This window comes from Enoplosus armatus, chromosome 14, assembly GCF_043641665.1.
Source record: "Enoplosus armatus isolate fEnoArm2 chromosome 14, fEnoArm2.hap1, whole genome shotgun sequence".
Classification (NCBI taxonomy): domain Eukaryota; kingdom Metazoa; phylum Chordata; class Actinopteri; order Centrarchiformes; family Enoplosidae; genus Enoplosus; species Enoplosus armatus.
The window spans coordinates 18,873,225-18,900,541 of record NC_092193.1 but is presented as its reverse complement, the minus strand read 5'-3'; the positions used below and the strand labels follow the sequence as shown (position 1 = coordinate 18,900,541).

At 43.4% G+C, this 27,317-nt stretch overlaps 4 protein-coding genes across 4 annotated transcripts; 3 read left to right on the top strand and 1 right to left on the bottom strand.

Moving 5' to 3' along the window:
* Window positions 1-794: 794 nt before the first annotated feature.
* col6a2 (collagen, type VI, alpha 2) lies at window positions 795-15,074 on the top strand. Its single transcript, XM_070919692.1, has 32 exons — window positions 795-1,019; window positions 3,015-3,103; window positions 3,286-3,386; window positions 3,514-3,657; window positions 4,821-5,183; window positions 5,278-5,298; window positions 5,396-5,461; window positions 5,562-5,660; window positions 5,784-5,810; window positions 5,949-5,975; window positions 6,087-6,131; window positions 6,331-6,384; window positions 6,478-6,540; window positions 6,645-6,707; window positions 6,833-6,886; window positions 6,975-7,010; window positions 7,105-7,167; window positions 7,302-7,364; window positions 7,479-7,541; window positions 7,627-7,689; window positions 7,790-7,840; window positions 7,928-8,026; window positions 8,125-8,187; window positions 8,387-8,422; window positions 8,512-8,557; window positions 8,644-8,796; window positions 8,930-9,024; window positions 10,104-10,285; window positions 10,395-10,573; window positions 10,668-10,706; window positions 12,805-13,139; window positions 14,045-15,074. The coding sequence occupies exons 2-32, from the start codon at window positions 3,031-3,033 to the stop codon at window positions 14,309-14,311; spliced, it is 3,033 nt and encodes a 1,010-aa protein (XP_070775793.1). The 5' UTR covers window positions 795-1,019; window positions 3,015-3,030; the 3' UTR covers window positions 14,312-15,074.
* A 1,613-nt stretch (window positions 15,075-16,687) lies between these two features.
* Window positions 16,688-20,009, top strand: LOC139297005 (D-serine dehydratase). The gene is made up of 9 exons (XM_070919584.1): window positions 16,688-16,833; window positions 16,954-17,083; window positions 17,590-17,740; window positions 17,837-18,017; window positions 18,812-18,930; window positions 19,044-19,170; window positions 19,420-19,482; window positions 19,566-19,671; window positions 19,758-20,009. Exons 1-9 carry the CDS (start codon window positions 16,688-16,690, stop codon window positions 19,845-19,847), a joined length of 1,113 nt encoding a protein of 370 aa, XP_070775685.1. The 3' UTR covers window positions 19,848-20,009.
* A 714-nt stretch (window positions 20,010-20,723) lies between these two features.
* Window positions 20,724-25,181, top strand: orc2 (origin recognition complex, subunit 2). The gene is made up of 16 exons (XM_070919313.1): window positions 20,724-20,807; window positions 21,079-21,153; window positions 21,251-21,397; window positions 21,927-22,013; window positions 22,150-22,239; window positions 22,331-22,362; window positions 22,497-22,554; window positions 22,655-22,974; window positions 23,067-23,176; window positions 23,270-23,402; window positions 23,828-23,924; window positions 24,005-24,151; window positions 24,228-24,399; window positions 24,504-24,565; window positions 24,661-24,779; window positions 24,875-25,181. Exons 2-16 carry the CDS (start codon window positions 21,084-21,086, stop codon window positions 24,956-24,958), a joined length of 1,728 nt encoding a protein of 575 aa, XP_070775414.1. The 5' UTR covers window positions 20,724-20,807; window positions 21,079-21,083; the 3' UTR covers window positions 24,959-25,181.
* A 96-nt stretch (window positions 25,182-25,277) lies between these two features.
* On the bottom strand, window positions 25,278-27,173 carry cfap410 (cilia and flagella associated protein 410). The gene is made up of 7 exons (XM_070919553.1): window positions 27,097-27,173; window positions 26,939-26,957; window positions 26,746-26,792; window positions 26,366-26,595; window positions 26,018-26,168; window positions 25,799-25,898; window positions 25,278-25,697 (listed from the first exon to the last, which is right to left on the bottom strand). Exons 1-7 carry the CDS (start codon window positions 27,171-27,173, stop codon window positions 25,533-25,535), a joined length of 789 nt encoding a protein of 262 aa, XP_070775654.1. The 3' UTR covers window positions 25,278-25,532.
* Window positions 27,174-27,317: the final 144 nt, after the last annotated feature.

The following is a 27,317-nucleotide window of genomic DNA, read 5'->3' as shown; positions in this document are numbered from 1 at the left end:
AGCTGTGCTCTGGCCTGGGTAACACATTAGTGGCGGTGTTACCGGCTAATGCATTGGCAGCTCTGCAGGCCACATCAGAAACATTCAAACAAATTGGACGCTGACGTTGACAATGACGTGAAAAGGAACATGCTTTATATTCACAGAGTGCGTGTGCAGATGTGTGCAGTCGTGGTAAATCCTCCAAAAGGGAGACCTCCCACCATGCAACACTTTAACGCATACAAATAGGTAGACGGGCGGCTGAAACACCTACATGGGTATAAACATGGTGAGCAGACTCAAGGACAGTCTGTCAGTGTTTACACCGAATGTAAACTCCTCTCATTTGGCCTACTAATTGCAAGCAGACCACCAGACACAGACGAGGGCCATTTGTGTGTGTTTATGGGTATGGGGGGGGTTAAGTCTGCTCTTTATCCTGTTCTATTTCATTCTTACTGACCACATGTATGAGCTTAACTGTGAAAACCTCCTAAATGCTCTATCTTAGGGACATGAAAGCTCTGTCCCCACGGTTGCCCCATGTGTTCCGCTGAGGGCCACATCCATATAACTGTCATATCTGCTGATACCAAGCGGACATTACAATCCGTTTGTGGAGTTTAAGGCGTCTCCGGGGGATCTGTTCAAAACTGTCCAGCTGCGCTTTGGCATCCTCTTTTACTGGTGCACGGCAGTAATGCTGGTACAATAGGCCACGGGTATAAGCGCGCGCGCGTACACACGCGGGTTGCTGCGGAGCCATGGCGCCTCCAAGCGGACAGCAGTGGGAACTGGGGTGCGTCGTGCGCGTGCAGGAGGAGGGATCAGAGCTAGTTGCTGGGGCTGGACCGGGACAGGAGAGCGAACGGACGGCTCTTCTGCGGGAAGTAAACGCGCATCCAGGGCTTTATTTACCATTTTCTTCCTCCCGTGTCCCCCTTTTCTTTCTCGGCTTTCCCTCCTGCGGAGATGAGGAGATAATCAACAGAGGATCAGCAGCTCACGAAGTTTTGAAGGTGTTGGAAAGAGTTTGGGTAAGCAGCACTTTTACGCACAACAATGTGCCAGCCTCTCCTACCCTCTCTCTATCTGCCTCTTTCCCCCCCTCTCTGTCTCTCTCTCTCTGTCTCTATGCATGTCTTCAAATTTACTCTCATCAACAGAGATTAGGGCTTTTTTTCCCACCCAAACTGTTGTGCGAACAAACAGTGAATACGCAACTCCTTCAAAATCCACAAACTAATTGCCCAAGAAAAAACCCTAAATAGAGCATGGCCTCTGTGAGTCGTGCTGTTATCGCTGCATATTGTTTTGATGGATATTTACCTCTGCAGCCATGAAGAGCTGTGAGTCTCTCCGCGGGCAGTGGGAGAGGAGTGGGAACATCTGCAGGAGCGACTCCTCCGCGGCTCCCAGCTGTCTGTCCGCTAGAGGGAGCCACAGCAAAGGCTGGCTGTCTGTTGGTTGGTGTGCAGTTTATGTTTTAAAGAAGGCCTAAAATAATGAGTCAGAAAGTATTGTTGTATAATTTTGAGATGATTTTACTCCAAATGGCTTTTCATTTGTTTCGATAAATAGATTTTAAAAGGAGACCTTTAAGACGAATTGCTCCACTGGCAGCATGACATTTAATTACAGAAAATGTGATTTGCAGTGGAAATTATATTATATATACTTGTGAGGGGGCGGATTGTTACAGTGTAAAAATACAGTGTGCTGCAGTGTACATGAGCTGGCAGATGTGTTGGCAGTCCGGTGGTGGACACTGGCTGGGTTGAGATCTTTGGAGTCTTGATTATACACTAGACCAGCTGTTGCTACCAGTGTCAGACTGAGTGCATGGCCAGCAGGACTGGATTATTAATCGTGCAAAGTGGGCACTGTCCCGGGCCCCAACCCTCAGTGGCCCTGAAGGCCCTTTATGTGTTTCAGTTGCTTGGTTTGTGGTAATTTGATGAATTGTTCAATTGTTTTTGAATATGCACACCTGAGATAATAAGGCCTTAAGGCAGGTCCTGCATGACTGTCAATATGTACATGATACATATTCATATATACATTTGTGTTTAACCACATGACAAACAGCGGCCAACGTTCCAGGCCCCCTAATGGCTTAATCTGTCTATGACAACCAGTGAACGCAGGTTCACTGCAAGGGAAAGCAAAGCCTCTGGGGGGCAGCAGACTGAGGCCTTGAGTAATCCTGTGGTTTAAAACCAAAATGTGAGCTTTAGTATATTCTGTGAGCAGCCTGCCCTCTCCTGCCGCATACAACCAGAGTCTGTTCATTGTTTTGTCATCACTTAAAGGAATGTTTGCCTTGACTTGAAAGGATGAGGTGCTGTGTTTAGATAATTATTACAATTTTTAGCCCTGGACTTACATGTTTAGTTTGGTAACAGTGAGTCCTTCGAACGCTCAGGCCTGTTAGTGACTCTGACTGAACTTCCATTGGTTATGGCTGTAGTTTGGCAGCATATTAACATGAATAATCCACAATGAGGCAAATGTAAGCCTTTGTTGAGATCAGTCGCTTCTCCTAGCTTCTTGTTGTTTCCACCATGAAATATAAGAAAAAAGAGCCGTGTTCAACTCATGTCATGCTTTCAAACCTATTACATAACTCTGTGGCAGCCATTTTGTTCCCCGGGCAACAATCAGTAGACTGTTCTTCATACAATTCCCTGTAACTGATACCAGGTGCAGAATCTAGATGAAGAAATTAGTTTTATAGTTTCAATTAATACCACATGAAAACAGTCACATAGCATGCAGAATGATGAGACAGTTCTACATTATTAGACTATGCCTCAATAAGTGGCTATTACAATGTTGGTAATTTATAAAAAGCACATAGTCTCCTTGTTTCTTGAGTCTAAAATTGTCACATAATGTCTTTCCGCTCCCACGATTCAGTGTTTTTGCTGTATATTTTCTCTTTTACATTTTCCATGAGTTACATTTTTTTAAAAATATATAAACAAATATGTTGTTGGCTCAGTTGCGTGTCTTGTGCCTTTATGTGTCAGACAGGAGAAGAGGAAGATGCTGGGGTCAGAGGTCATCGTGCTCTGTCTTCTTTTTGCCCTGACTCATGGCCAGGCGACGGAGTGCAGCAGTGAGTGCCGTTAGACTGAACTCTTGTTGCTTCACGGCCACAACCGCAGCATACCATGTTCATATGTTAACACAGTTTTAGTGACATAACATGGAACATTTCATGATTGACTTAAATGCATTGCAATTTTCCATGGAGGTTTTACATGTGTGTGTGTGTTTTTTTTTTGGTGTTCCCTCCAGAGAAGAATGATTGTCCCATAGACGTGTACTTCACCATAGACACATCTGAGACCATCGCCCTGCAGGAGCCGCCCCCTGGATCGCTGGTGGAGAGCATCAAGGTTCCTGGTTTATCTGCAATTTTGATGCTTAAACCTCAACACAAAAAAGCCCTTTTTTTTTACAGTGTCATCACATCGAAGTGATTATTAACAATGTTAAATAATGTGTTGTGTCTTGTTGTTGTAGAAATTCACTGAGCAGTTTGCAACGCGTTTAGAAGATGCTGAATTCAGAGGTGTGGTGCGGATCAACTGGAACATCGGTGGGCTGCACTTCTCCCAGACACAGCAGGTGTTCAGTCGCATCGGATCCAAGACCGATTTCATCAATGTGAGTGACGCAGACACACACACACACACACACACACACACACACACACACATGTTTTATGTAACTGTTTTATGTACCTAACCAAGTGATGAATAAGAGCTATTTAACAACTTTGATATGTGGATTTATTTACTTTGATATTTATTTATTTATGTGGAGAAAAAAGGGACAAAATAGTTGTTGCCCTTGGGGAACATTGCTGCTCCTGTGATTACTGATAATATGGGTGTTTTTGTTTAGCTTATCACACACGTATTAACTCCAATGACAATAAAGGCTGGGTAAATCTGCTTTAGGAAGAATCAGCTGTGGGTCCCCACAACCTAGAAAGACTCTTTTTTTTCATACAGTGTGCACTGCGGAGCAAAAAATGCTGGTAACTGCAAGATGGACGTATAATCCTCATAGCTTTTGGTTTAAGATGTGTACTATGCAATTGCAAGGTTCCTGATTCGATTCGGACTAGGACCTTTGTTGCATGACTCCCCATATTTTTCTTGTCTATCTGTACAGTTAAAGAAAGGCAAAGTAACCCAAAAAGGAATCTAAAAAAGATGAACATATATTCAGAAAAGAAAAAGTGATCATTGTTTGTTTTCAAAATATGCGTATTCGAGAGTTAGATGATAGAGTGTAAAAACGAGGGTTATGTTACTATTTCTTGACTGGCTGTTATTTTGACAGCCAGTCTCCTCTGGTCACCTGGCAACTTTTCCCAGCCAAGAAATAGTCCAATTGTTTTTACACTTACATTTTTGAATGGATAAATGAGTGAGCTTTAGAGGTAATGGCACATATGGTCATGGTAGACGGATTTTGTCCGACAGTGCCAGGCTATCTGTTTCTACTTGTTTCAAGTCTTTGTGCTATGCTAAGCTAACTGGCATTATATTGAACAGACAGATACAAGAGAGGTATCTGTGATCGTATTTCCCAAAATGTTCAACTGTTACTTTAAAACTAGATTTAGACACAGCAACTGAAGATTAGGTAAAAGGTCATTTCAGTTTATATCAATCAGTTAATCAAATTACCACTAACTGATTATGATAGGGTGAGCCTGATACCTTCGGGGATCCTGAATGTCTCGGGTCCCTGGGCAGCTGCCCGCTTTTCCCGACTGGTAATCCAGCCCATGTCACATTTCCTGTCACTGTTTCCAGGGTGTCAGGGGAATCCGTTACCTGGGTAAGGGCACCTACACCGACTGCGCCCTCACCAACATGACCCAGGAAATGTTGCGCTCACCCTCATACCCCAGGGCCCTCCGATTTGCTGTGGTCATCACCGATGGCCACGTGACCGGAAACCCGTGCGGGGGCATCAAAGTGGCAGCAGAGAGGGCTCGCGACGAGGGCATCCGGATGTTTGTCGTGGCGGCATCGAGGAACATTGAAGAGACGGGGCTGAGGGAGATCGCCAACTCTCCAGCGACGGTCTACAGGAGGGACTTCATGGCTGTGGATCTGAGCCAGGGCAGAGCCATCATAAACACGGACACCATTGACCGCATCATCAAGACGATGGTAACACACAAGCACACCCACTGAGACACACAGAGAAACATGAAATCTGATCAGTGCCTCCTCTGCTCACACCTTGTTTCTTTTGTCTTCACAGCAACATTTGGCATATGTAGAGGTAAGAATGCACACAGAACTAACAATCACAGATATCATAAAAATTGGTGCTTCAGACTGCATCAACACTGTTCGTCTTCATCTCCTGTATAACACAGTGTTACAGCGTGTCCTGTCTGGAGACACCAGGGCCTCCCGGTCCAAAAGGCCACAGAGGACAAAAAGTGAGCTCCACACACACATACACACACACACTTACAGAATTTGCACACGACACACTTTCATCCTCACAGATATTTTCTCCTTTGAACTCGTTTACCACAGGGAGCTAAAGGAGACAACGGCGATCCAGGTCTTAAAGGAGCAAGGGGGCGCCCAGGAGACCCCGGTATCGAGGGTCCCATCGGTCAGCCCGGTACCAAAGTAAGACACAGAACATCCACCTACCCATCATTCCTTATTCACTATACAGTATGAAAAGTATGAATTGTATTTGTGTCTGTATTGTTATGAATTACTTTTCTTTTCCCCTTTTCCTCTCTGTAGGGAGAACCAGGTTTTAAAGGCGACAAGGTGAGCCATCACTTTCCCTTTGTGTGCATCAACTTCATCAATGCAGGACTTCTCAACTGGTGAAATTTGTAGGGTTTATAGATGAATGATAATGATGATTGTACATAGAATGACTGTTGATCTTCTGTCTGCCCACAGGGAGAGATGGGATCTCAGGGGAAAAAGGTAGGATTTATATTTTTTTATTTATGATTTGTTACCTACCCAAAACTGTTCATTATCATTCATTAAGTGATCGGTCTTTCTCCTCTAAGTGTCTCTTCTCTTTGTCGTTAGGGCGTGGCTGGCATCCCAGGACGCAATGGGACAGATGGACAGAAGGTATGTATAAAGTTGAATTTTGAGGAGCAAATTTCTTTGTACATTTTAGGGGACAAAATACCACCTAGAATCATTGCTGACACTGATTTTATTCTAAAAATTTCAAATAGTAGTTGTATGATTTTAAAGTGAAGCTCTAGTTTTGTTTTTTAAGATTATTTTGTAATGCATTTTTTTCCCTTTATCTCCTTCTTCCCAGGGTAAAATTGGACGCATCGGTGCTCCTGGCTGCAAAGGAGACCCAGGCGACAGAGTATGACATTCACGATATAAATATAAAAATATCAGTACATCCATACTGTTTTGTGTTATGGCCTGTTTATGGTGTATGTTTGATGCTTTGTAGGGTCCTGACGGTCACGCTGGAGATGTTGGTGAACGTGGTCCTTCTGGAACTGACGGAGAGAAGGTATATTGTCTTGTCTTCACTTAAAACAAAATCCATCAGCCATCGGACCTGTGGTTAAACTCTGCCTGATTGTCTGTGTGTGTGTGCTTGTGTCCTGTCTTCAGGGAGATCCCGGTCGCCCTGGAAGACCTGGTTCCCTTGGCTCAACTGGAGAGCCTGGACCAAAGGTAAACCACAACACAGGGACTAGGGTAGCTGCTCTTTGCTGGGACAAATATTAGGCGTGAAGTCATGTTAAATGGTTTGAGGAATGTTGGAGGTGAAAGACTGAACTCTGGTGCTTCATCCACAGGGAGAGAGGGGAAGTCCTGGATCACCTGGCCTCCCTGGACAGAAAGGAAACCCAGTAAGACTCATTGCCCAGGACAGAAATACATTCAAACACATACTCATGTCATGCATCATGTTGCTTACCTGTGTGTTGTTTTTCTTAGGGAACCGCTGGACTTCCAGGAGCCAGAGGAGAGCCGGTAAGAACACCTGATTCACCCATAATCTGATGTTACCCTACATCCTTTGCCAGCGTTGGCTTTGTGTTTTTTTCTAATTGTTCTTGTGTTCTAGGGGAGAAGAGGAGACTATGGGCCAAAGGGTGGTCAAGGGCCTGATGGAGCTGGGGGAGACAAGGTATGACTTCTTGTACACAATCGCATAAGTGTGAAACCTTGTTTTGTGAAGTTTTTGCTTCAGCTTAAATTATTTCTTTCATTGAGATACATTATTCCACCACTAGGGGGCTCAGTGCTGATTTTATATTTCAGGGTGAAATGGGGCCAGAGGGCTTGAGAGGACTTCCAGGTGAATCAGGAAACAAAGGAACAAAGGTGAGGAGAGCTGTATTATCTTTATAATCCGTATATGTTCATGTAAACAACATACACCCTTGGACTCAACCCCATTTTTTTGCACCTGTTGTCAACTTTCTCTCCTCTGAACAGGGAGACAATGGCCTGCCAGGCCCCAGGGGGCCACCGGGGGCACCAGGAGAGGCTGGGAAGAATGTATGTCACATTTGGGCGTCACACAAAAAAGTGCCTCAGAGATACATTACGTCATTTCGCTTACATTAACACTGTTTGTGTATAGGGTACCAGAGGTGACCCTGGTGATGCTGGACCAAGAGGAGAATCTGGACAGGCTGGACCAAAGGTATGTGTGTATTTGTTAGTGTGTTAGCATCTTCCTTGGACTGTTTTCAGGTGTCTAGCTGCAGATTTTTATCTTGACTGTTTCTTTTGTCTCTATTCAGGGAGACGCTGGAAGACCTGGCTTTAGCTATCCTGGGCCAAGAGGACCATCGGTAACGTAAACATGCACTTCGTCTCCTTACGTTTGCTAGCTGGAGTGACAAGCATGGCTGACAAGACTTTACTCCGCTGTTGTACAGGGTGACAGAGGAGAGAGCGGCAACAGAGGACCTCGTGGCAGCAGAGGAGACTGTGGTCAAAAGGGCGAGCCTGGAGATAAAGGAACTCCGGGAGAGGGAGTGAGTGACTCCTTGTAGTTAGATGCATGCTGTCACTGGAGCAAGAGGTGTCTGTGTACAGTGCAGTTACTCCATGCAAATGTTTCTGCTTACAACAGGGTGAGCCAGGACCTCAGGGAGAACCTGGCCTAAGGGGACCAAGAGGAGAGCTTGGACGTGATGTAAGTATACGAGAACGTTCCTAGACACTGACGTAGTGCAGATGAAGCAAACACCCTGTTGCATCCAGCTAGGAAATCCAACCTAAGCTTATGTTTTCATATGTTTACTTGTGACAGATTAGCATTATCTGATAGCAGTCCCAAACCGGACAAAAGCTGAGAGGGAGGATGTGATTTTATGTGTTCTCTTCCTCTACAGGGAGATCCTGGCCCTGAGGGAGATCCCGGCCTCACTGTAAGAACCTTTCATCTAAACACTCTTTTATCACTGGCACATCAACAGAAACATGTGGATGATATGATGTGTTTGGTTTCCTCCTGCAGGAATGTGATGTCATGAACTACATCAGGGAAACGTGTGGCTGCTGTGGTGAGTTTAGTTACCATTGTGTTGCCGTTCATGATCTGAACCTGATAAGCTGTCCGATTCTCACAGTTTGTGTTTTTCGTCTGCAGATTGTGAGAAACGCTGCGGAGCCCTGGACATTGTGTTTGTGATCGACAGCTCAGAGTCAGTGGGTCTGACTAACTTCACCCTGGAGAAGAACTTTGTCATCAACACCATCAACAGACTGGGATCCCTTGCCAAAGACCCCCAATCAGATACAGGTAGACATGCATTTGTTCATGCACGTTCCCTTGCTTCTGAAATGACTTCAGAATTAGTCTGTGCAATTTTCAAAAAAAACCCTTTACGAGACGGCTGTCAACGTGGTATAAACATGGTTGCTTGTGTTCCCAGGCACAAGAGTGGGAGTTGTTCAGTACAGTCACAGTGGAACCTTCCAGGCCATCAGGCTCGACGACCCCAAGATCGATTCATTGTCTGCTTTCAAGGTCTCACACGCAAACAGACACAAACATATATGCATACAGCTTTGAAGTGTGTATTTAGGGTGAGTCCAGACTGTTCTTTTGTCTCTTTTGTCCAGATGTTTCTTCATTAATCAAGGCTGATGTGCTTTCACATCAGATGTGCTGTCTGCACACGTAAGGCAGATGGGAGTCATAACACTTACATGTGTCCCTCTCTCTATATTTCTGACATTTCCTGATACATGTAATCTGGGATTCAATAGCTGGTAGACCCACCTGAAAGGATAATGCTGGCGATTTTCTAAATTGTTCAGATTGTCAAATAATCACATTAAAAAGATACCAAAACCAACAACAAACTGGACCTGCTAACAAGCCGTGCCAGTGTAGTCAAAACCTGTTACCGCTTATTCCTCTGTGGCATACTTCCATTTTTGTTACTAGTTCACTCAGATGTGTAAAACTTAGTGTAGCTAACTTTTTAGGGTAGTTCAAATCTCTATTAGTTAAATTTAGTAATTTATACTATATTTGACCCTTTTCTGCTAACACTGTATTTTGAGCAGATTTTTACTTGACTCATAACACAAGGCAGCCATTTTGAACATTCATAAATGGGAAACCTGGAAGAGCATGCTAATATGCTACTATCATTCTACCTCACCATTTGTGTCTTTATGGATGCCAATAACTAGTACACTAATACTGGTGGACATAGCATACAACCACAGTTTAGATTCCCTATGAAACCAAATGGATGGATCCCAATACTCCAGAGGATATTTATTGTTAGCGGTCCGTTCTAAGGTAACTACTTAATTTGGTAAATGTTGTGTCTTCCTGAAACCTGCGTTCACAGGTTTAAGTTTTATAAATACAGTATATAGTACTAAATATATGCTAATGTTACTTCGGCACAGTCCACAGCCATGACTGAAACTTTTTTCACAGAACCAGCCCAAGTCTTCAAAATGGCTGCAGTGTGACCTTTGTACAAAATGATAGAAGCGCCTTCCTCTGTGTCCACACTCAGTACTGACCTCACATCATGTACCACTGCGCACACACATCTCTCACGTGCTGTCTTCTCCGCTATTCAGGATGCAGTGAAGCGATTGGAGTGGATCGCCGGAGGAACATGGACTCCATCTGCTCTGAAGTACGCATACGACAACCTGATCAGGGACAGCCGCAGAGCCAAAGCCAACGTCACTGTAGTGGTCATCACTGACGGACGCTTCGACCCCAGAGATGACGACTCGCTGCTCACCTACCTCTGCAGGTGCCCGACACTGGGGCTTCATTTTGAGACTTAGAATTAGCATTTGTGGAGAAGGAAAAAAGTTATATCTCATTTTTCTCTATTTGTGGGTATTGGTGCATGTGAGCAGTGATCCCAGTGTTGATGTGAGTGCCATTGGTATCGGAGACATGTTCGACCAGATTGAGGAAAATGAGAGTCTGAAGAGTATCGCCTGCCAGAGGGACGGCAGGGTGCTGGGCATGAGGCGCTTTGCAGACCTGGTGGCTGAGGAGTTCATCGACAAGATTGAAACCGTGCTCTGCCCAGGTACACTCATTACAGAAACACAGTACAGTATGTAGAGCAGCTACGAGAAGCTGTTTTGGCCTTCTCTGACACTCTGTCTTTATTTTTGCTTCAGATCCTGTCATCATATGCCCTGACCTTCCTTGTAAATCAGGTAAGATTTAAAAAAAATGATGTATCATTTAGTGTCCTCTTCTAAGATTAGGCCTGGGTAACCAACATTATTAAGGCGTCAATATGCTTCAAAAGAAGAACTTGACGGATCCTGTGATCAAACAGTGGCTGAAAAAGCGCCGGATTTCAGGGTGATGTGACAATTTTTGTATCTTTACGAAACTGACAATCCTTCACTTTACATTCTTTACATAACTTCTTCCGTCACTTTTCGTGTGTACAACCGAGTGCAACACCATGAATGCCTTTGAGGAGAGACTGTCTGTAAGTGTGCAATGTTATCCCCATTTGTTTGATTCAACACGCCCTGCACCTCTCTCTGTCTCTATGACAGCAGGCTTAAGTGTGGCCATTCAGAACAGATATAAGACTTTAGCCTTTGGACGTGTTCAGACAACACTTGGTACCAACTAGTTTGTTTGAAGCATAATGACGCCTTTAGGCTATGTTGAGGATTAGATGTTGTGGCCTAAACTGAGGTTAATATGTCTGTTTTTTTCGTTGCTATGATGCAATTAATTAATGTGGCTGTAAAGCCAACACACAACTCGGTGTACCTCCGGCATCTTTGTTGGCTGTGTTGATGCGTCGTTTCTGTGGGACCCCGCCCACAATGTTATTCCGCCCACTTGTTTCAGGAGGGGGCGTCACTGCGGGGCAAGCCCCTCCTCCCTGGAAGCCGCTGGCCGAGGAAGGCAGCCCCTCATTGGTCCCTACCTCTTTGGAGGGTGTGGCCAGCCTGCTGAACGGCCTGAGCGAGCAGCAGTACGGGGTTGGCGTTGCAACCATGGCGTACACAGCCCAGAGAGCCAAACTCACCCAGGGAGCGGACAGGCAGCAGTGGACCCAGCTGTTCATCGACTCCTTCAAATATGTCTATGGAGACATTATGGGAGACCCAGAGAAAGCCTTAGGACTCTGCTAATGCTAATATGCTAACCATGCTACCTCGCCAATATGGACGCCAATAACTAATAAGCTTATTGCTGGACATAGAATAGATTCTATTAAAATTGTGGGCATTTTTTTTTAACTCTGCGGGTGCAATATACACCTGGGCTGATGCAAAAGAATCGCATGATATGAAGCTGGTCCTGTGCTAACATTTCAGAGCAGCCTTATGTACAGTGACTGTATATGATGGGCCAAAATTCAAAATGTGGATTCACAATGCTCCCTCTCTGCGTAGAATATTTCTAAATTAACGTACACAGAGCTGTTTCTCTGAAAACTATGTCTGTTAGACATATGATACATATCATTTCTTCCACTTTAGTGGAGGAACGTTTTCCGTTTGCATGGAAAGCAGATGTCATCCATTTGTTGGAGGCAGATTTGTCTGTAGAGCCTTTCACGTTGCTCCTGTATAGTGTACAGTGGCTCTTTGATGAAGCCTCATTTCCACTGTGAATCATGAGCTCGCTAAATCACTCTGATGACATTTTTTTTGCTGTTTTGCACATATCCATGGTTACGGCCTTTACTTTTTTTCTTGTGCTCTGTGAATGACTCATGTTGGTGAAAAGACCATCACGTGGAAAATATCTGGTTTTATACATGTCACAGTATACTGTATATGAGTCAGACGTTGGTTTGTGTGGATGTTTGGTCAATTGACTTGGCACTGACAATGAAAGAACTATTGTATGTTGTGCCCTTGATTGGTGCATGTTTTTTTGCATGTGGCTTGGCTTGTAAAGTAGGATGACTAGAGGAAAATGACCACAGAGCAGCTTTAACCAAATGTTAAGGAATCACGTTAGTTCTGTGACTGCAACTTGCTGATGTGAACTATGTTGTTTTGTATAAAATGTATTCATGTTTTCAAAACGTCATCTCAAGAGAATAAAATTGTAGAGCAACTAAAAAAGTGCTTTCTTGATGAGGCCACTACCGATCTGAGACGGTTTTAGATGACATCAGACAGCTGGATTGCATTGCAACTAGCATGTATGGAAGCACACCATGTTACAGTATATCTTCTGCTGGCTTTGACCTCTGAGCATCTGTGTTCCAGCTGCAGCTCGCTGAACACCATGTTTGATTTAAAACTTTCTGTATGTGTGTATCTGTTCCAGAGCCTGCTGTGGCTAGCTGTGTTCAGCGGCCAGTGGATGTGGTGTTCCTGCTGGATGGTTCTGAGAGGATGGGACTGGAGAACCACCGCAAGGCCAAAGAGTTCGTCGAGAATGTGGCTCGCCGCCTCACCCTGGCCAACAGCAACTCAGACAAGAGGAATGCCCGTCTGGCTCTACTGCAGTATGGCAGCCCCACAGAACAGAGGGTGGAGTTCCCACTCACACACAATCTCACAGTGATCTCTGATTCGCTGGCAGCTGTGACCTACATGGACTCCTCTTCTGCTCTGGGCAGTGCTATCATCCATGCTGTCAACAATCTGGTGATTCCAAAGGTATAAACAAACAAAGACACGTGTGTTGGATTTGTAAGCAGGTAACCTGTGCCAGAAACATGTAAAGGACTGTTTTTTCCCAAATATTTTGGAAATTGGTAAGATGAGAAGATCTATACCACTCTCATGTCTGTACTGTAAATATGAGGCTACAGCCAGCAGCTTTAGCTTTGCATTAAGACTGGAAACAAGAAGAACAAGCTAGCCACACATAACCTGTCCAAAAGTGACAAAATCCTTTAACCAGCAACTCTACGTAGTATCTACAAAAACCAAAGTGTAGAAATGAAAAGGTTGTGGTTTAATGGGGGGTTATGTGTGGCACTGTTTCTTGGCCGGATGCAGTGACTTCCTGGAGTCACTGCTGGTTGCCTGGCAACTCCAAGGTGACGACAAGACTCCAAGAAGTCACTGCTACCAGCCAAGAAATAGTCCTGCAAATAACCCCCTGGGAAAAACCACAACTTGTCATAATATGATGTGTTAATTTGTGAGTTAGTGGATGTTTTACCTTTGGACAGAGTCAAGCTCGCTGTTTCCCCCTGGTTGCAGTCTGTATGCTCAGCCAAGCTAATTGCTTGCTGGCTGTAGCTTCATATTTCCATGCAGAGTGCGTGTACCGATCTAGTGGTATCAATCCTCTCATCAAACTCTCGACAAGAAAGGGAATTAACACCTTGTATCTCATTTGTTCAATCTGTATAACAGTGCCAATTTGTGGTTTTGCTAGCTGTTTAGTCCTGCTGACTGTCTAAGACCTGCTAGCTGACCTGCTAAGCTAATTGCCTTTTGGCTCAAGCTCCATCAACACACAGATATGAGAGTGATCTTCTCATCTAACTCTTGGCAAGAAAGCAAAAAAAGTGTATTCCCTTAACATTGCATGTTGTGTTTTGTGTTTGTAGGAGAACGACCGAGCTCGTCGCAACGCTGAGCTGGCCTTTGTGTTCATCACCGATGGCATCACATCCACCGAGCAGCTGGAAGAGGGCGTGTCTGCCATGAGGCGAGCAGAAGGTGTTCCCATGGTGATCGCCATGGGAACAGACACGGACGAAGAGGTGCTGCAGAAGGTGACACTAGGGGACACGTCGGCCATCTTTAGAGGAGATGAATACACCATGCTGAACAAACCCACATTCTTTGAGCGCTTTGTCCGCTGGATATGCTAGTGAGGAACTGTAACGCTCTACATCATAGAATTAGAGTCCACAGAATGAAAGAAGGGCCAGCTCCTTCAGCGTACACACAAACACACACAGAGGCATCAACAAGCCCCTGTGATCATTATCATTACTGGATGTAAGGTGATGAGACAGCTACATTTCCGGTTGTTATGGGTGAAGATTAATTTACAAAAGCCAAAACAATCCACATAGGACCAGCTGACACACACACACACACATAGCCATGCAATATCATTTATAGCTTGGTTGTACTATTCATACTAAATCTATGGTCAGCACTTAAAACCAAAGACACTATCCCAGAGGAGAGGTGTATGATTATTGAATGTGTACGAAAGAAATTGTAGGCTTTATTTTGTTTTTATTTTGTATTGATTATCAGTTTGCAGAAAATAGTTTTCTCTCTCTCTCTCTCTCTCTCTCTCTCTCTCTGTCTGTCTTCACAAAGTCAGTATTTACATTAAAGGTGCTAAAGTACAAATAAAGGACAAAGCCATCTGAGTGGTTCGAAAGACTTTTTTACATCCTGTTATGCTGTAATTACTGTCGTTTGTTCAGGGGATAAAATTATGCAGACATATCTTCTCCAGGGGGAAACGCAAATCACACATAAATGCCCCACACAAGAATCACACACACCAGCACACACATATGCTGTAGTTAGTTACACATACATTGACAGAAAAGCATAAAATAACCAAATCTGTAAACATGAAGTCCAAATAAAGCCTAAATGTGGTGACCCCAACACTGTCTTTTGTGTTTACAAGACATATAAATGTGTGGTGTGTCAATATGTTTTTGATCCGTGTGCAACGTGGCATTAAATCACTGTAACATTGGCAGCAAGGAAGTAGCTGTCAGCAATGATTTTAGTATAGAAAACGTACGTAGCACAAACATGCATAATGTTCCCATATTATTTTGATCCAATGTGAGAAATTCTCTGTGTCATCAAGTGAGCAAATGAGTGTTTGTGCATCTGGCTGCCTCTGCTGTACAGAAAAGTACAATGCAGGAAATTCAAGAATGACACACAGACTTGATTTATTACATGAAATAATTCGGATTGCCCACATAACATTTTGGAGGCAAATATTGTACTTTTTACTCCACTACATTTATTTGACAGTTGATTTTACACAATTTATTTATCTGGATCTGCAAAGTAACTGGTAACTAAAGCTAATACAAAGGATGTGTGATTATAGATAGATACATTTTATTGTCCATGCATTACGTGTGCCTCCAGAATACCCAGCAACATATAAAGTAGCTGAAATTAGCATTAACATTAATATTAAAGTGGTGTATTATAATCCAATAGTATACTGTATATGATTATGAAATGGGCCATTCTGCATAATGAGTACTTTTACTTTTGGTACTTTAAGTATATTTTGATACGAATATTTATGTACTTTTACTTAAGTAATTAGTGTGTATTTTTATGCTGCGCCCTAGAAAAAGTTCATGGAAACATAATAGGCATTATAGCATTTACAGAAGGCAGGATGATATACTTTTATGTCATTTTTGTATATTATTTAATTATTTGATTATCAGTCCTGTTTGCTGACACTGCTGCTTATACAGGAGGAGTGTGTTGTTGTATTGTGTACTGTGATGTTGCTGCTTTCATTGAAGTAAAAGATGGGAATGCTTCTTCCACCACCGCTTCACATCAGTGGATGACCGCGTCCGTTGAGGAGTTTTGACCACTCAGGGACACCGTAAGAGTAACGTGACCACAATATCCCGCATGTCGGCGAGAAATTAGAATCACTGCCAAACGGTAAGTCACCCATATATAGATAAATACTGGCTCCCTGCATAGTCTCCTGTGAATATTCGTCGAGATATGTTGATTAATGAATAAAAAAAAGACAGAGAGCATTTAAAACCTTGTCTATTTGTGCACCTGTTTTTTTGTGTGGTTAAATAGTCATATTAAAGGGCGGTCTGTGTCATGTTCTTTTTGGGTATTTTAGTTTGGTTTCTTAATTGCTTTTATCGTCTAGTTTGTTTGTTTTTTGTATTTAGTGGAAAATTAGGGTTGTTTGAACAAAAAACATTTTGGTGTATAGTTCAAAGTCTCTACATTGCATAACCTGAGGCGTTGCAAAACTACACAGAATTTGGGGGGGGGGGGGGGGGGTAATGGGTGCTGATGTGCTGTATAATGAATGTATGTATAAGTTACCATTATATCTTTGTATGTGTGTTATCATAAGAATAGTGTCACAGTTGGACTAGTGTGAGAGTTGAAGTCAGTCATGCACAAGAATTTAATTGCATGAGAAGTATCTGGTGTGTGTGTGTGTGTGTGTGTGTGTGTGTGTGTGTTCCAGTGCTGCCAGTATGGAGGAAGAGGCCCTATCAGCCCTGTGTACCCCGGCTCTGGTGGTGGATGTGGACAAAGTGAAGAGAAATGCCCAGAGGATGATCGAACGCTGTCAGAAGCTGGGGGTCCAGCTTCGGCCACACATGAAGACCCATAAAACCCTGTATGAATACACACACACACACACACACACACTCATACACACACTCATACAATACATTCATGAAGGTTAGTCATATGTAAGGGACACTGATAAGGTCTGTGTATTCGTGTTCATGTTTAGTGAGTGTGCTGACATTATGACGGGCGGATCACGGAGGTGCATCGTGGTTTCCACCCTGGCAGAAGCCTGTTTCTATGCCGACCACGGATTTGATGACATCCTCTATGCATACTCTCTTCCCTTTGATAAGGTTCAACTTACACACTAAAAAGACTCATTCTATATGTGCATGTTTTGATTATATAGTGCAGTCATTCTGGAAAAGTGACAAAATTAAGTAAACTCAAAAGTCTAAAGTCACAATTTGTATTAGTATATAGTACATACTTTGTGCTTTAAGTATGTACTAGTAGTGTATAGTATGGAATTGGGGAATAGCTTACACAGCAGACATTACTCACCATGGCAGGGAAAACACAGGAGGAACTAATTAATTTAACTAATTCATGACAGCTGTGACATGTCAAAATGCCTGCCATGAAAAGTGGTAAACTTGCTGTACTGAAACCAAGAAAACAACAATCTATTACCAGCTAATCAATCACTAAATCAAGTGATTATCAGTGACAGTGTTTGGTTCATTTTCCCCCATCAACTATCATTATGAATAGCTTTTGTATTTGGTCTTTGTGAGGTTTGGTCTCTCCCTACCACACTCCAAATACCACTCGCACTAACTTATGTCTGCATTCGTAGGTGGAGCGCTGTGCTGCCCTGTCAGAGAGGCTGGATCTCTTCCAACTTTTATTGGATCATCCTCATGCTCTGGAGCAGCTCAAGAAGAGACCACTGAGTGGTGGTCGGCTGTGGCACGTCTGGCTGAAACTCGACTGTGGCAATGGGAGAGGTAAACACGCAGGGAAACCAGGACACAGCTCTTCATCAGCTACAGAGCCGCGGAAGTTGGAGCGCCTGCTGATCTTCTGTTTGCTCTTTGCCGTAGCCGGGGTCCTGCACTCAGAGCCAGAGGCAATCAGATTGGCCCGGGCCATCGCTGAGACGCAGGGCGTGGAGCTGACAGGGGTGTACGCTCACTGTGGGAACACCTACAACTGCAGAAGAGTGGAGCAAATACAGGCTGTCGCCCAGGAAACCACCAGCTTGACTCTGCAGTTCATGGAAAAGTAGGACAAAAGTGAAAAAAGGACAAGTTTATTTGCTTCACAAAAGTCTTGTTGTTTTACACTCATGATTGTAGAAGGAAGGAGAGTCAAGTTAAGTTAATAAGAAAGGACTTTAAACTTCAGACCTCAACAGTGCAGAATTGTATTAATGCTGCTTAAAACATGCTTAATTACATTTCAACTTAAAATATAAAAGCATCTATAATCAATATTTTTAAGAATTATTTACGTGACTACATATATTGTGAAAGGTGTCGCTCAGAGATTTATCACCCGACTCTGCAGTTCCCCCCAGCTCTTTCTTTCAGCTCATAGTTTTGGTTTTCCAGCCTGCAACTTTAGTCTCAACAGCATAATTTCCAGAAGCAGCAGGCAGCAGTTTTGGTGAAAAAGCATTGATAAACACACTTTACACCCCCTGCCCAGCATTAAACAGCAGACAAACATAGTTGGCAACTAGCAAGAGCTATTTGTTTTTCTCTGGAGTTGGAGGACCATTCGAGTAACCTTGGTAACTAATTTTGGACTAAATCTGGGGAACACGACTTGAATTGAACGCTGATGTTGCTTCATGACTGCTGGATGTGTGAATAGGCAAATGTCTGATAACTTTTCGAGGTAATATGCCAATGTTGTGTTTACAGTGGCCTTAAATTCAGTTAATGCAGATTTAAGTTGTATTACCTAATTGACAGTTTTCGTATTGTAACAAGTAAATAAGCTATTAGATGTATTTCTTATGAAATGCTGTCTTGATAGAATCTTTGTGTTCTCTGTGTTTGTTTTTGGGGCAGACTGAAGGCTGCTGGCATCACCTGTAAATCCAGCATCGGCTCCACCCCTTCCTGTAGCCACCCAGTCAAAGACATGGCGCAGCTCAGCGAGGTGCATCCTGGAAACTATGTCTTCTATGGTGTGTGTGTATATGCATGTAGATGTAGTTGCATCAGTGTAACAGTTCGTTCATGCTGTTTTCCAATTTAAATAACGTATAAAGAGTTGATGTATTTTGTTGCTGTTTTTTAGACGTACAGCAGTCTGTGATTGGCTCATGCAGTCTGGAGGATGTGGCTGTGAGGGTTTTGACGAGAGTCATTGGACACTGTCCTCACAGGAACCAGCTCCTGATTGACTGCGGATGGAGTGGACTCAGGTACCTTCATCAGTATTGTTTACCCTGTTTTGTATTTGCAGAATGGACTTTACCTGCTTAATCCTTCATGATGTATATCCACGGCATGCTTAATTTATGCATGGGGGTAAAATCCTAAATGTACTGTTTTAATTTATGATGCTCACCAACTGGAGTAGATACATTATCCACCTTTTTTACTCACCACTACATTACTGATTTCTGTTGCAGCTATCTGTTGTTTTCACATTTGCACCTGTTTGCTCTCAGTCTAGACGGAGCTGGAAAACTTCCCACTGGATATGCTGTAATTGAAGGACACCCAAACCTCAAGTAATGCTATCTACTCTTGTCGCTTGTGTCAATGCTAAACTAAAGTGCAACTGAAGTACTGATGAAAGATATTTCCCTTCCAGGTTGTTGTCTATGACCCAGGAGCACGGTAGAGTGGAGCCCATCTCAGGACCGCTGGACTACAGCAAATACCCCCTGGGCTCTCAGCTCACACTGATTCCCTACCATGTTAGTACTGTTCACTGTGGAGTGAAGCTTAATCAGTTTTATTATGGCTCTTGTTTGACCCCCTCTCTGTTGATTTTTTTTAACAGTCGTGTGCAACTGCGATGATGCATCCCATGTACCACGTGCACTCTGAGGGACGTCTGCTGGGGAAGTGGACACCAACGCGCGGGTGGTGAACATCTGTCCGCTGTGTTAGATTAGCTAGATGAAGCACAGGAAAAAGGACTTCTTGGAGCAACTCAATTCACCGGTAGTTGATATACAAAATATAAGTGTAGAAGTATTCCAAAAACTACTGATTAAATAACACAAAGCATTTTTCGTAGATCTGTTCTCCAAATGTTTTATCTGACGCGAAGTGGGAAAAGAAATGTAGAAAGGAAATGCCTGTATGCTTTTAAATGATTAAATAAATGAAAACTATATTGTCTCATCATTTAATTGATATCATCTTGCAGTGTTTTCAAATTTGTCAGTATGTGAATTGAAACAAGAGTCAGTGGGCTCAGACCAACATAGAAGCAACATGTAGGCTGCTGGCTGCAGGCAGTGTGTGGGCACCATAGACTGTATATAAAGTCTACGGTGGGCACTCACTGAAGGCTGAAGACAGTCACGTGAGTATGATGCAACAGTTAGCCAGTTATTTATATGAGCCATGTATAATCAGGGAGTGTGATGATCATGAGCCTCATCACTTGTGTGCAGTCACTTTCACCATCTTTGACTAAATAAAATGACCAGTGTTCTCAATTTCCACTTCTTATTTTCTCTTCATGAATGATACCTTTGTAGATGCATTTCATGCATTACCTAAAACAGGTGTCATAAAATGCTGCTGATAAAACATTATTACTATTATTAACTATTATTGTTATTGTTGATAATCATAAAACTTTCTCATTGAAGTCTCAGCAGGGGGTCTGTTGCGAACGTAGAGTGCGAAGTGCATCTTGGGAAACGTGGTTTTTACGGAAGCTAACGTTCTGATTGGCCACCACATGACCTTTCACTTGTCACGTGGTTTAAAAACTTCAGGAGGATGGCGCGGAAAGTTGTCACAGCACGCAGTGTAGTTCTCAATTTATAAAGGTTTTTTGTTTATGTTGTCCTCGGGCGGTACTGAACTTCATCTGGTAAGTTACCATAGTTCAGACACATTTGGTTACTTCTCTTTTAGACATTCAGTGCGCAGCCGCCGTCCAGCGTTAACTAACTTACACCACTCTGCACTGCCAGCTAACGTTACGCAGTTTAATGACGTCGCCATGACTGAAGGAGCCAAACTAAATTATTAGTCTTGGTAAGCAGTAAAGCCGAGTCTGTATGTGTTGTGTTTGTAAGCCCCTGCTGAGTAGTTAGCCTTTAGCTAGCTGCTGTCACACTGTGTGTTGTCTTTCCCCTCAGTCATCATGAGTGCGTTGGAGGTGAAGTTCATTGGTGATGGAGATGCTCTGGAGCACATCGTGGACAAACAGGAGGGTATGGACGACGGAGATAGTTTTGTACACGAGCAGGTGGCTAACTACTCTGTCTCACTAGCTAACTACCTGTCTGCCTGTGTCTGTTTAACTATAAGGTGTGCAGAGCAACAGTGGGTCTATTCAGAAGATGGTAACGTTTAAGAGCCCGGCTGGACGACGGGCGAGAGAGGATGCAGAACCTGATGAAAATGGACTTGATGAGCAGAACTATGTCCTATCTCTAGGGACAGACAACACAGAAGGTGAGTGAGGCATCCGTCATTTTTGAATATACATTTTGTGCGTAGTAAACCTTGCTCATGGTGTACCTGTCAGGTTTGTTTCTAAGGGTATTTTTATTGGAACTTTTATACAGCCTGCTGCTAAATAATGCAAAACAATACCCAGTGTACACTCAGGTGCCAGTTTAGTTGGTACATTTAGCTAAAACAAAAGCAGTCTAATAAATCCTGTCTTCAAGAAGGGGTTCGTTTTTTGTTGGACCTGTTTTAGAGAGGTGTTTATTCAACTTGATGATCATTTTGGAGGCTGCACTTTGTGTTGATTTGTATTGAATTACAATGAGAGTATACAGAGCGTATATATAGTATATTAACATATCATATATTCACAATTGATGAATGGCAGCATCAAAACACCAGCTCCAAAACCTCCTGCCACAGTCTGAATTAGCACAAGGCCATTGTGTTTAGTGCTGCTAATCATCAAAAATCAAACATTATCATTTTACTTGGTTACACCACGGTTATGTGATTTTTCTTGGTTTTACAGAAGATGAGGAGGGTATGTCCAGAGTGGCTGGGTCCTCCATTTTCTCCTTTCAGAAAGTCAAACGTGGACACAGCATGGCCCAGACTGGTGAGAGCCTCACAGTGTCGCACAGATGCACAAACTTTCTTGGATTGCATGACATCATAGGCTGCATTGACCAGGTGATTTTAAACTTGGTTCTCAGGATATTACCACACTCTGTTTTTTGTGTTTTCATAAATAGCAAGCGAATTGGCTCGGACTCCCGGGAAAAGCGTGACCTTCAGCACGACCCCCAATGTTGAACCCTCCACTCCCACCCGGACAGGCCGCAGTGAGTTCAACACACTTTCCTAATTTATTTTATTTTGTGTATATTTACATACAACTAAGTCTATTCTTTGTCTCTGTCTCTCCCTGACTAGACAACAGAGGTGAAAGCAGGACACCACAGAGGGTGAGACTAGAAGGAATTTGTTTGCGTGACTTCAGGCCCAGCAACCTTTTCTGATGATGTTGCCGTGTTTGTATAAGCTGTGGTTGGGTGGCTTTGCTGCGGTGTCAGTGTAAAATCTGCTTTTTGTATGACAGAGGAAGAAGGTTCAGTTTGTCTCCACAACACCCCACAGGCTCAGGAAGAGAATGACAAGTGAGTTTAACATGTTATAATGAGAGTAGATCCTCTGATTGTTCCAGTAGTTACCATATATAAAGTTAGACTATGATCTAAAGCTGTTTGATACTTTCAGCTCCGAGCATGCGGTCAGACAGCGATAGTGAGCTGTCGCCCTCTGACTCTGGGGAGGAGGAGGAGGATGAAGATGGGGTGGAGGAGGAGCAGGAGCAGAGAGTAAAGAAAGAAGACAAGGAGAACTCGAAGACTCCAAGAACACCCAGTAAAGGTTTATCTGCAGCTCTCTACAAGACCCCGGCCAAGAAGAGCAAGAACACTTCTGAACCCCTCACTCAGCCCAGTATGGTTGAGGAGTATTTCGAAGCTCATGGCAGTTCAAAGGTGTTGACGTCAGACCGCACCCTGGAGCGTTTACACATCCCTAAACTTGACAGGGTCAGTATAGTAACAGTAACAGCCAGTGTTCCGAATGTGTTCAACAAGTTCCCGTGTTATTGACGTGCATCCTTATTCTGTGTGTTTTGCAGGAGACGCTGGTCCAGCTTTTAGAAGGAAAGTCATCCTGCTACTCGAAAGAGATCCAGCAGCTCCACAACAAACACAGAAAGCACTTCAGTAAATGGATGTTACAGTTACAGTGAGCTCATGTTCTGTATTCCATGTGTTTTTTGTTTGTCATGTTTTGACATTTGGTACAAGACATAAAGTGTCTCTGTGTTTGTCTGCTCAGGTTGGGGTTCAGTGTGCTGGTCTACGGTTTGGGCAGCAAAAAAGCTCTGCTGGAGGACTTCCGTACGTCTCGCTTGGCTCAAGAAATCCACCTTGTAGTCAATGGATTCTTCCCTTCCATAACTCTTAAATCAGTCAGTATACACACCAAAAATCTCTTCTACAACCTATATCAACACAGGCACTGTAGTTTATTCTTATACAATCCCAAATATAGAAAATGCTCACTACAGCATCTAAAGTATATTAATCTATTGCTGAAAATAGTCCCCAACAAACGCACTTTTTTCCCTCCCGTTTCAGTAACATTTTTCCAGAAATTTGTTGTCCAGCTGTTTTTAGGAAATGACTTTGCCTTATTTAAAATGAAAGTATATGTTTATGACCCTGTGAAAACATTGATGTCTTATAGGGGGCAATGGGCTTTGAGCTGAGTGCCACAGACAGGATCATAAACAGGGTCAGGAAGTGGTTTAGAAGAGAAACGTGAGCAGTATTGAAAGGTGGATTTTGTTTTGTTTTTTTCTTCTATCCTTATCATGCTGTGCTTTCATTGCAGATCTTAAATGCCCTGACATGTGAGGTTCTAGAGCACCAGGGGAGCTTCCGGACACCCTCAGACCAGATCCAGTACATCGCTCAAACCCTTAAAGACAGTGAGTGTCTCTGTCAGTTGTCTCTGTCTTGAGCTTGTGTTTTCAATTCTGTGTTTTACAAAAGACGCATGTCCTCACAGACCCAGATCTCCACATATACCTGCTGATCCATAATATCGACGGACCAATGCTGCGGGGAGAGAAGACCCAGAGTGCACTGGGGCAGCTGGCGTCCCTGCCCAACCTGCACTTGGTGGCTTCTTTAGACCACATCAATGCTCCATTGGGTGGGTGTTTGTAAGTGTGTGTTCTGTGATGTTAGATATATTGAAATGAAGCTGAATCTTTCCTGTGTGCTCCCAGTGTGGGACCAGTTTCAGCAGAGCCAGTTTAACTGGCTGTGGTGGGAGTGTGTGACGTTCCAGCACTACGCTGAGGAGACGTCATATGAAAACTCTCTCCTGGTGCAGCAGACAGGCGCTCTCGCTCTGTCCTCCCTTACACACGTGCTACGCAGCTTGACACCTAATGCCAGGTACCACGTACACCTTGATATAATTAACCGTCAGGGCTTTTAAGCGCCTGATGAACTGCGTGAGTTCTTCATGGCTCTGTGTCCCTTTTGTTTTTTTTTTGCAGAGGAATCTTCAAACTGCTGGTGAAATTTCAGCTGGAAAACAAAGATAATCCCTCATACACAGGTGCACACGTACTCCAAACTTCTTCAAAATGCTGTCCAAATAAAATGTCACTGTCCTGCTTTGTGATTGTAACATGTTCCCATCACGGTGTGCAGGATTGTCATTCCAAGATTTCTACCAGCGTTGTCGAGAGGCCTTCTTGGTGAACTCTGACCTCACACTGAGGACTCAGCTGACTGAGTTCAGAGACCACAAACTGATACGGACACGCAAGGTGGGGTCCTGTTTCACTTTTTCCATCTCTGTCAGTGCCGTAACCCCCTGCAGACTCCTGTGTCCCTCTTACTTTTTTTTCCCATGACTCTCCAGGGTGCAGATGGAGTGGAGTGCTTGACCGTTGCTGTGGAAGCGAGCACATTGATGGATTTCCTGGAGAACGAGGAGGGTGACTGAGGCTTTGGACTTAAAACACACAATAGATATTTGAGTTGAATCAGTCCCTGACATAAAGGCCCAGTTACACCCGATCAACAAAAGACATGAGCCCAGGTTACATAAATGGTTTAAATCTTATTATTGGTGAAATGTTTTGTCATAAATGCCCCCACTGTAGCACTGTGTCTTGTGTTTTGATGTATACATGTTTTCAGCTAACGTCTGTGTAATTAAAATCAACTTCAGAGTTAATGTATAGCAATTTCATCTTTTTAATTACAGAAATAGATTTACATTTAGCAAAACATACATTCTTTTTTTTTTTCTTACAAGGCAGGTAGGCATGCTAATAAAAAAAGGAAAGAAAAGGAAGCCATGGAAATTATTCGGTACTGCTCCACATGTGAAAACTGTGAGACAAAAAGGGACAGAGGTCAGTGAGATTACATCACACATCATGCATATTGCAATCAGAAGGTACCGAGTAAAAAATAAATAAATAAAAAAAACAAGGGGAGGGGGTTGGGATCCCCAAGAATGGAGGTATGGATCAAACGTGGAAAGAGGAGTGAGCGCATGCTATGAAACGTTTTCAGTGTAGGATGTCGGCAGTTTTCTGTGTCTGCAGTGAATCGTTTAGTGTTTCTGAGTCCAGTGTGTAAGTCTGGAGTCTGTTTTGGGTAGCTGTGTGTACAACGTGAAGCTCCTCTTTATCCAAATCCCTCAGCAGCAGCAGAACGGCATCGAGAGTGTGTGTCTGAAAATACAATTGTATAATTTATTGGCCGAGATGAATGAAAACGTTTTAGTATATTCCAACATTTAGAGTTTTAGGGGAGCATTGTTCAGAGAGGATACCTTTTTCATCGATGGTTTGTTTTCTCTGGTTGATGGAGAAGAAAGAGAGGGGAACTTGTCTCTGGAGAGGAGCTTCATCCCCAACTCTTCCCTGATTTTGCTAATAACAAAAATCAAGAGAAATCTGTTCTTCATATGTCTACATTAGTTTGACAGATTATTTTCAGCCAATGCATGTTCTACTTTCTGTAAGTGTTGGTGTGAATCCATAAGGCTTACTTGGTCTCCTCCATGTTGTAGTTAAGGGGGTCATTCTCTGTCTCTGCATCTGGAAGTCCATTGGTGGGCAGCTGGTTTTGGACACTGCCTGGAGGGGTGGTGACCTCCTCACCCTCCATGAGAGCAAGTGCAACCTCATCCTCTGTCACTACTGCAAATATACACACATAAAACAACGTACTCTGCGTTATGTATGTTACCCAACCCTCACCCTCTTCTCTCAGGTCATGACAAAGCCATGCAGGGTTTTGCTCCAGGTCAACATGATCATTTGAAAGCGTTTGTTCCAATTGTGGGTGTTAATCTCTCCTAAAGCAGTCACGAAACTAAATAACATTGCACACTCACCTTGGTTGTCGAGCTTCTGGAGGCGAGGCAGGCAGCGCAGCACAGTGAGGCGATACTGGCTGGAGTCAGTTCCACAGCAGGGATTCTCAGCCAACCAGAGCACTCGCAGACGTGTCAGTGGACGCAGATGAGAGAGCTCAGAGAGCGAGGGAATCTTGTTCCTCCTCAGGTAGAGCTCGCACAGAGACAGGCAGCCAGCCAGAGGAGAGAGAGATGAGATGCTGTTTACACTATAGAGAGAGAAAAGGGAGAACATCACAGCCAGGATTCATTGATCATCTCAAATGATTTGGAGCAAGTGCACCAGTGGCATGTCAGTGTTAACGGTGACAGGTCTGTGTGTGAATGTGTCGGAGGAGAGAGCACAGATTTAAACCAACCTAAGTGTCAGCACTTCAATGTTGGCCATTTGAGAGAAGATAGAAATCTGGAAAACAGAGTATAATGGGATACTTTTAGTATTGCATACATACATACCGCTTAAATAATAAAAGAGTTTAACAAAGTCAATTTGAGCACGAATTGAATTCAGTGTCAGAACAAATATGACATCCATTAACTGTGACTACTCACATCAGTCAGGTTACATCCCCTACAAGAAATGAAATGTAACGTAACGTTACCACAAACACGAGATATACACAACAAGCTGTTCCTGTCAACCTCGACCATCAACATGCAAACTTAAGACCAACAAAATGACTGGTCTGCTTAAAATTTAAAACACTTACCAGCAGTTCAATTTCTTCACGCTTTCCAAGTCGGAGGCCTTCGCCTTAGCGAGAACCAGTTTCCGTGTTAGCTTCATAGCATATTAAGTAACTTAGCTGTCAAGAAATAATAGTTTTAATACACTATATGTTCACAAACAACAAAGGCCGCATTATGACAGGCTAAGTGGACAAACATTTCAACTCAGCAGTAGGGACGTTGTTGTCCACCACACGAATAC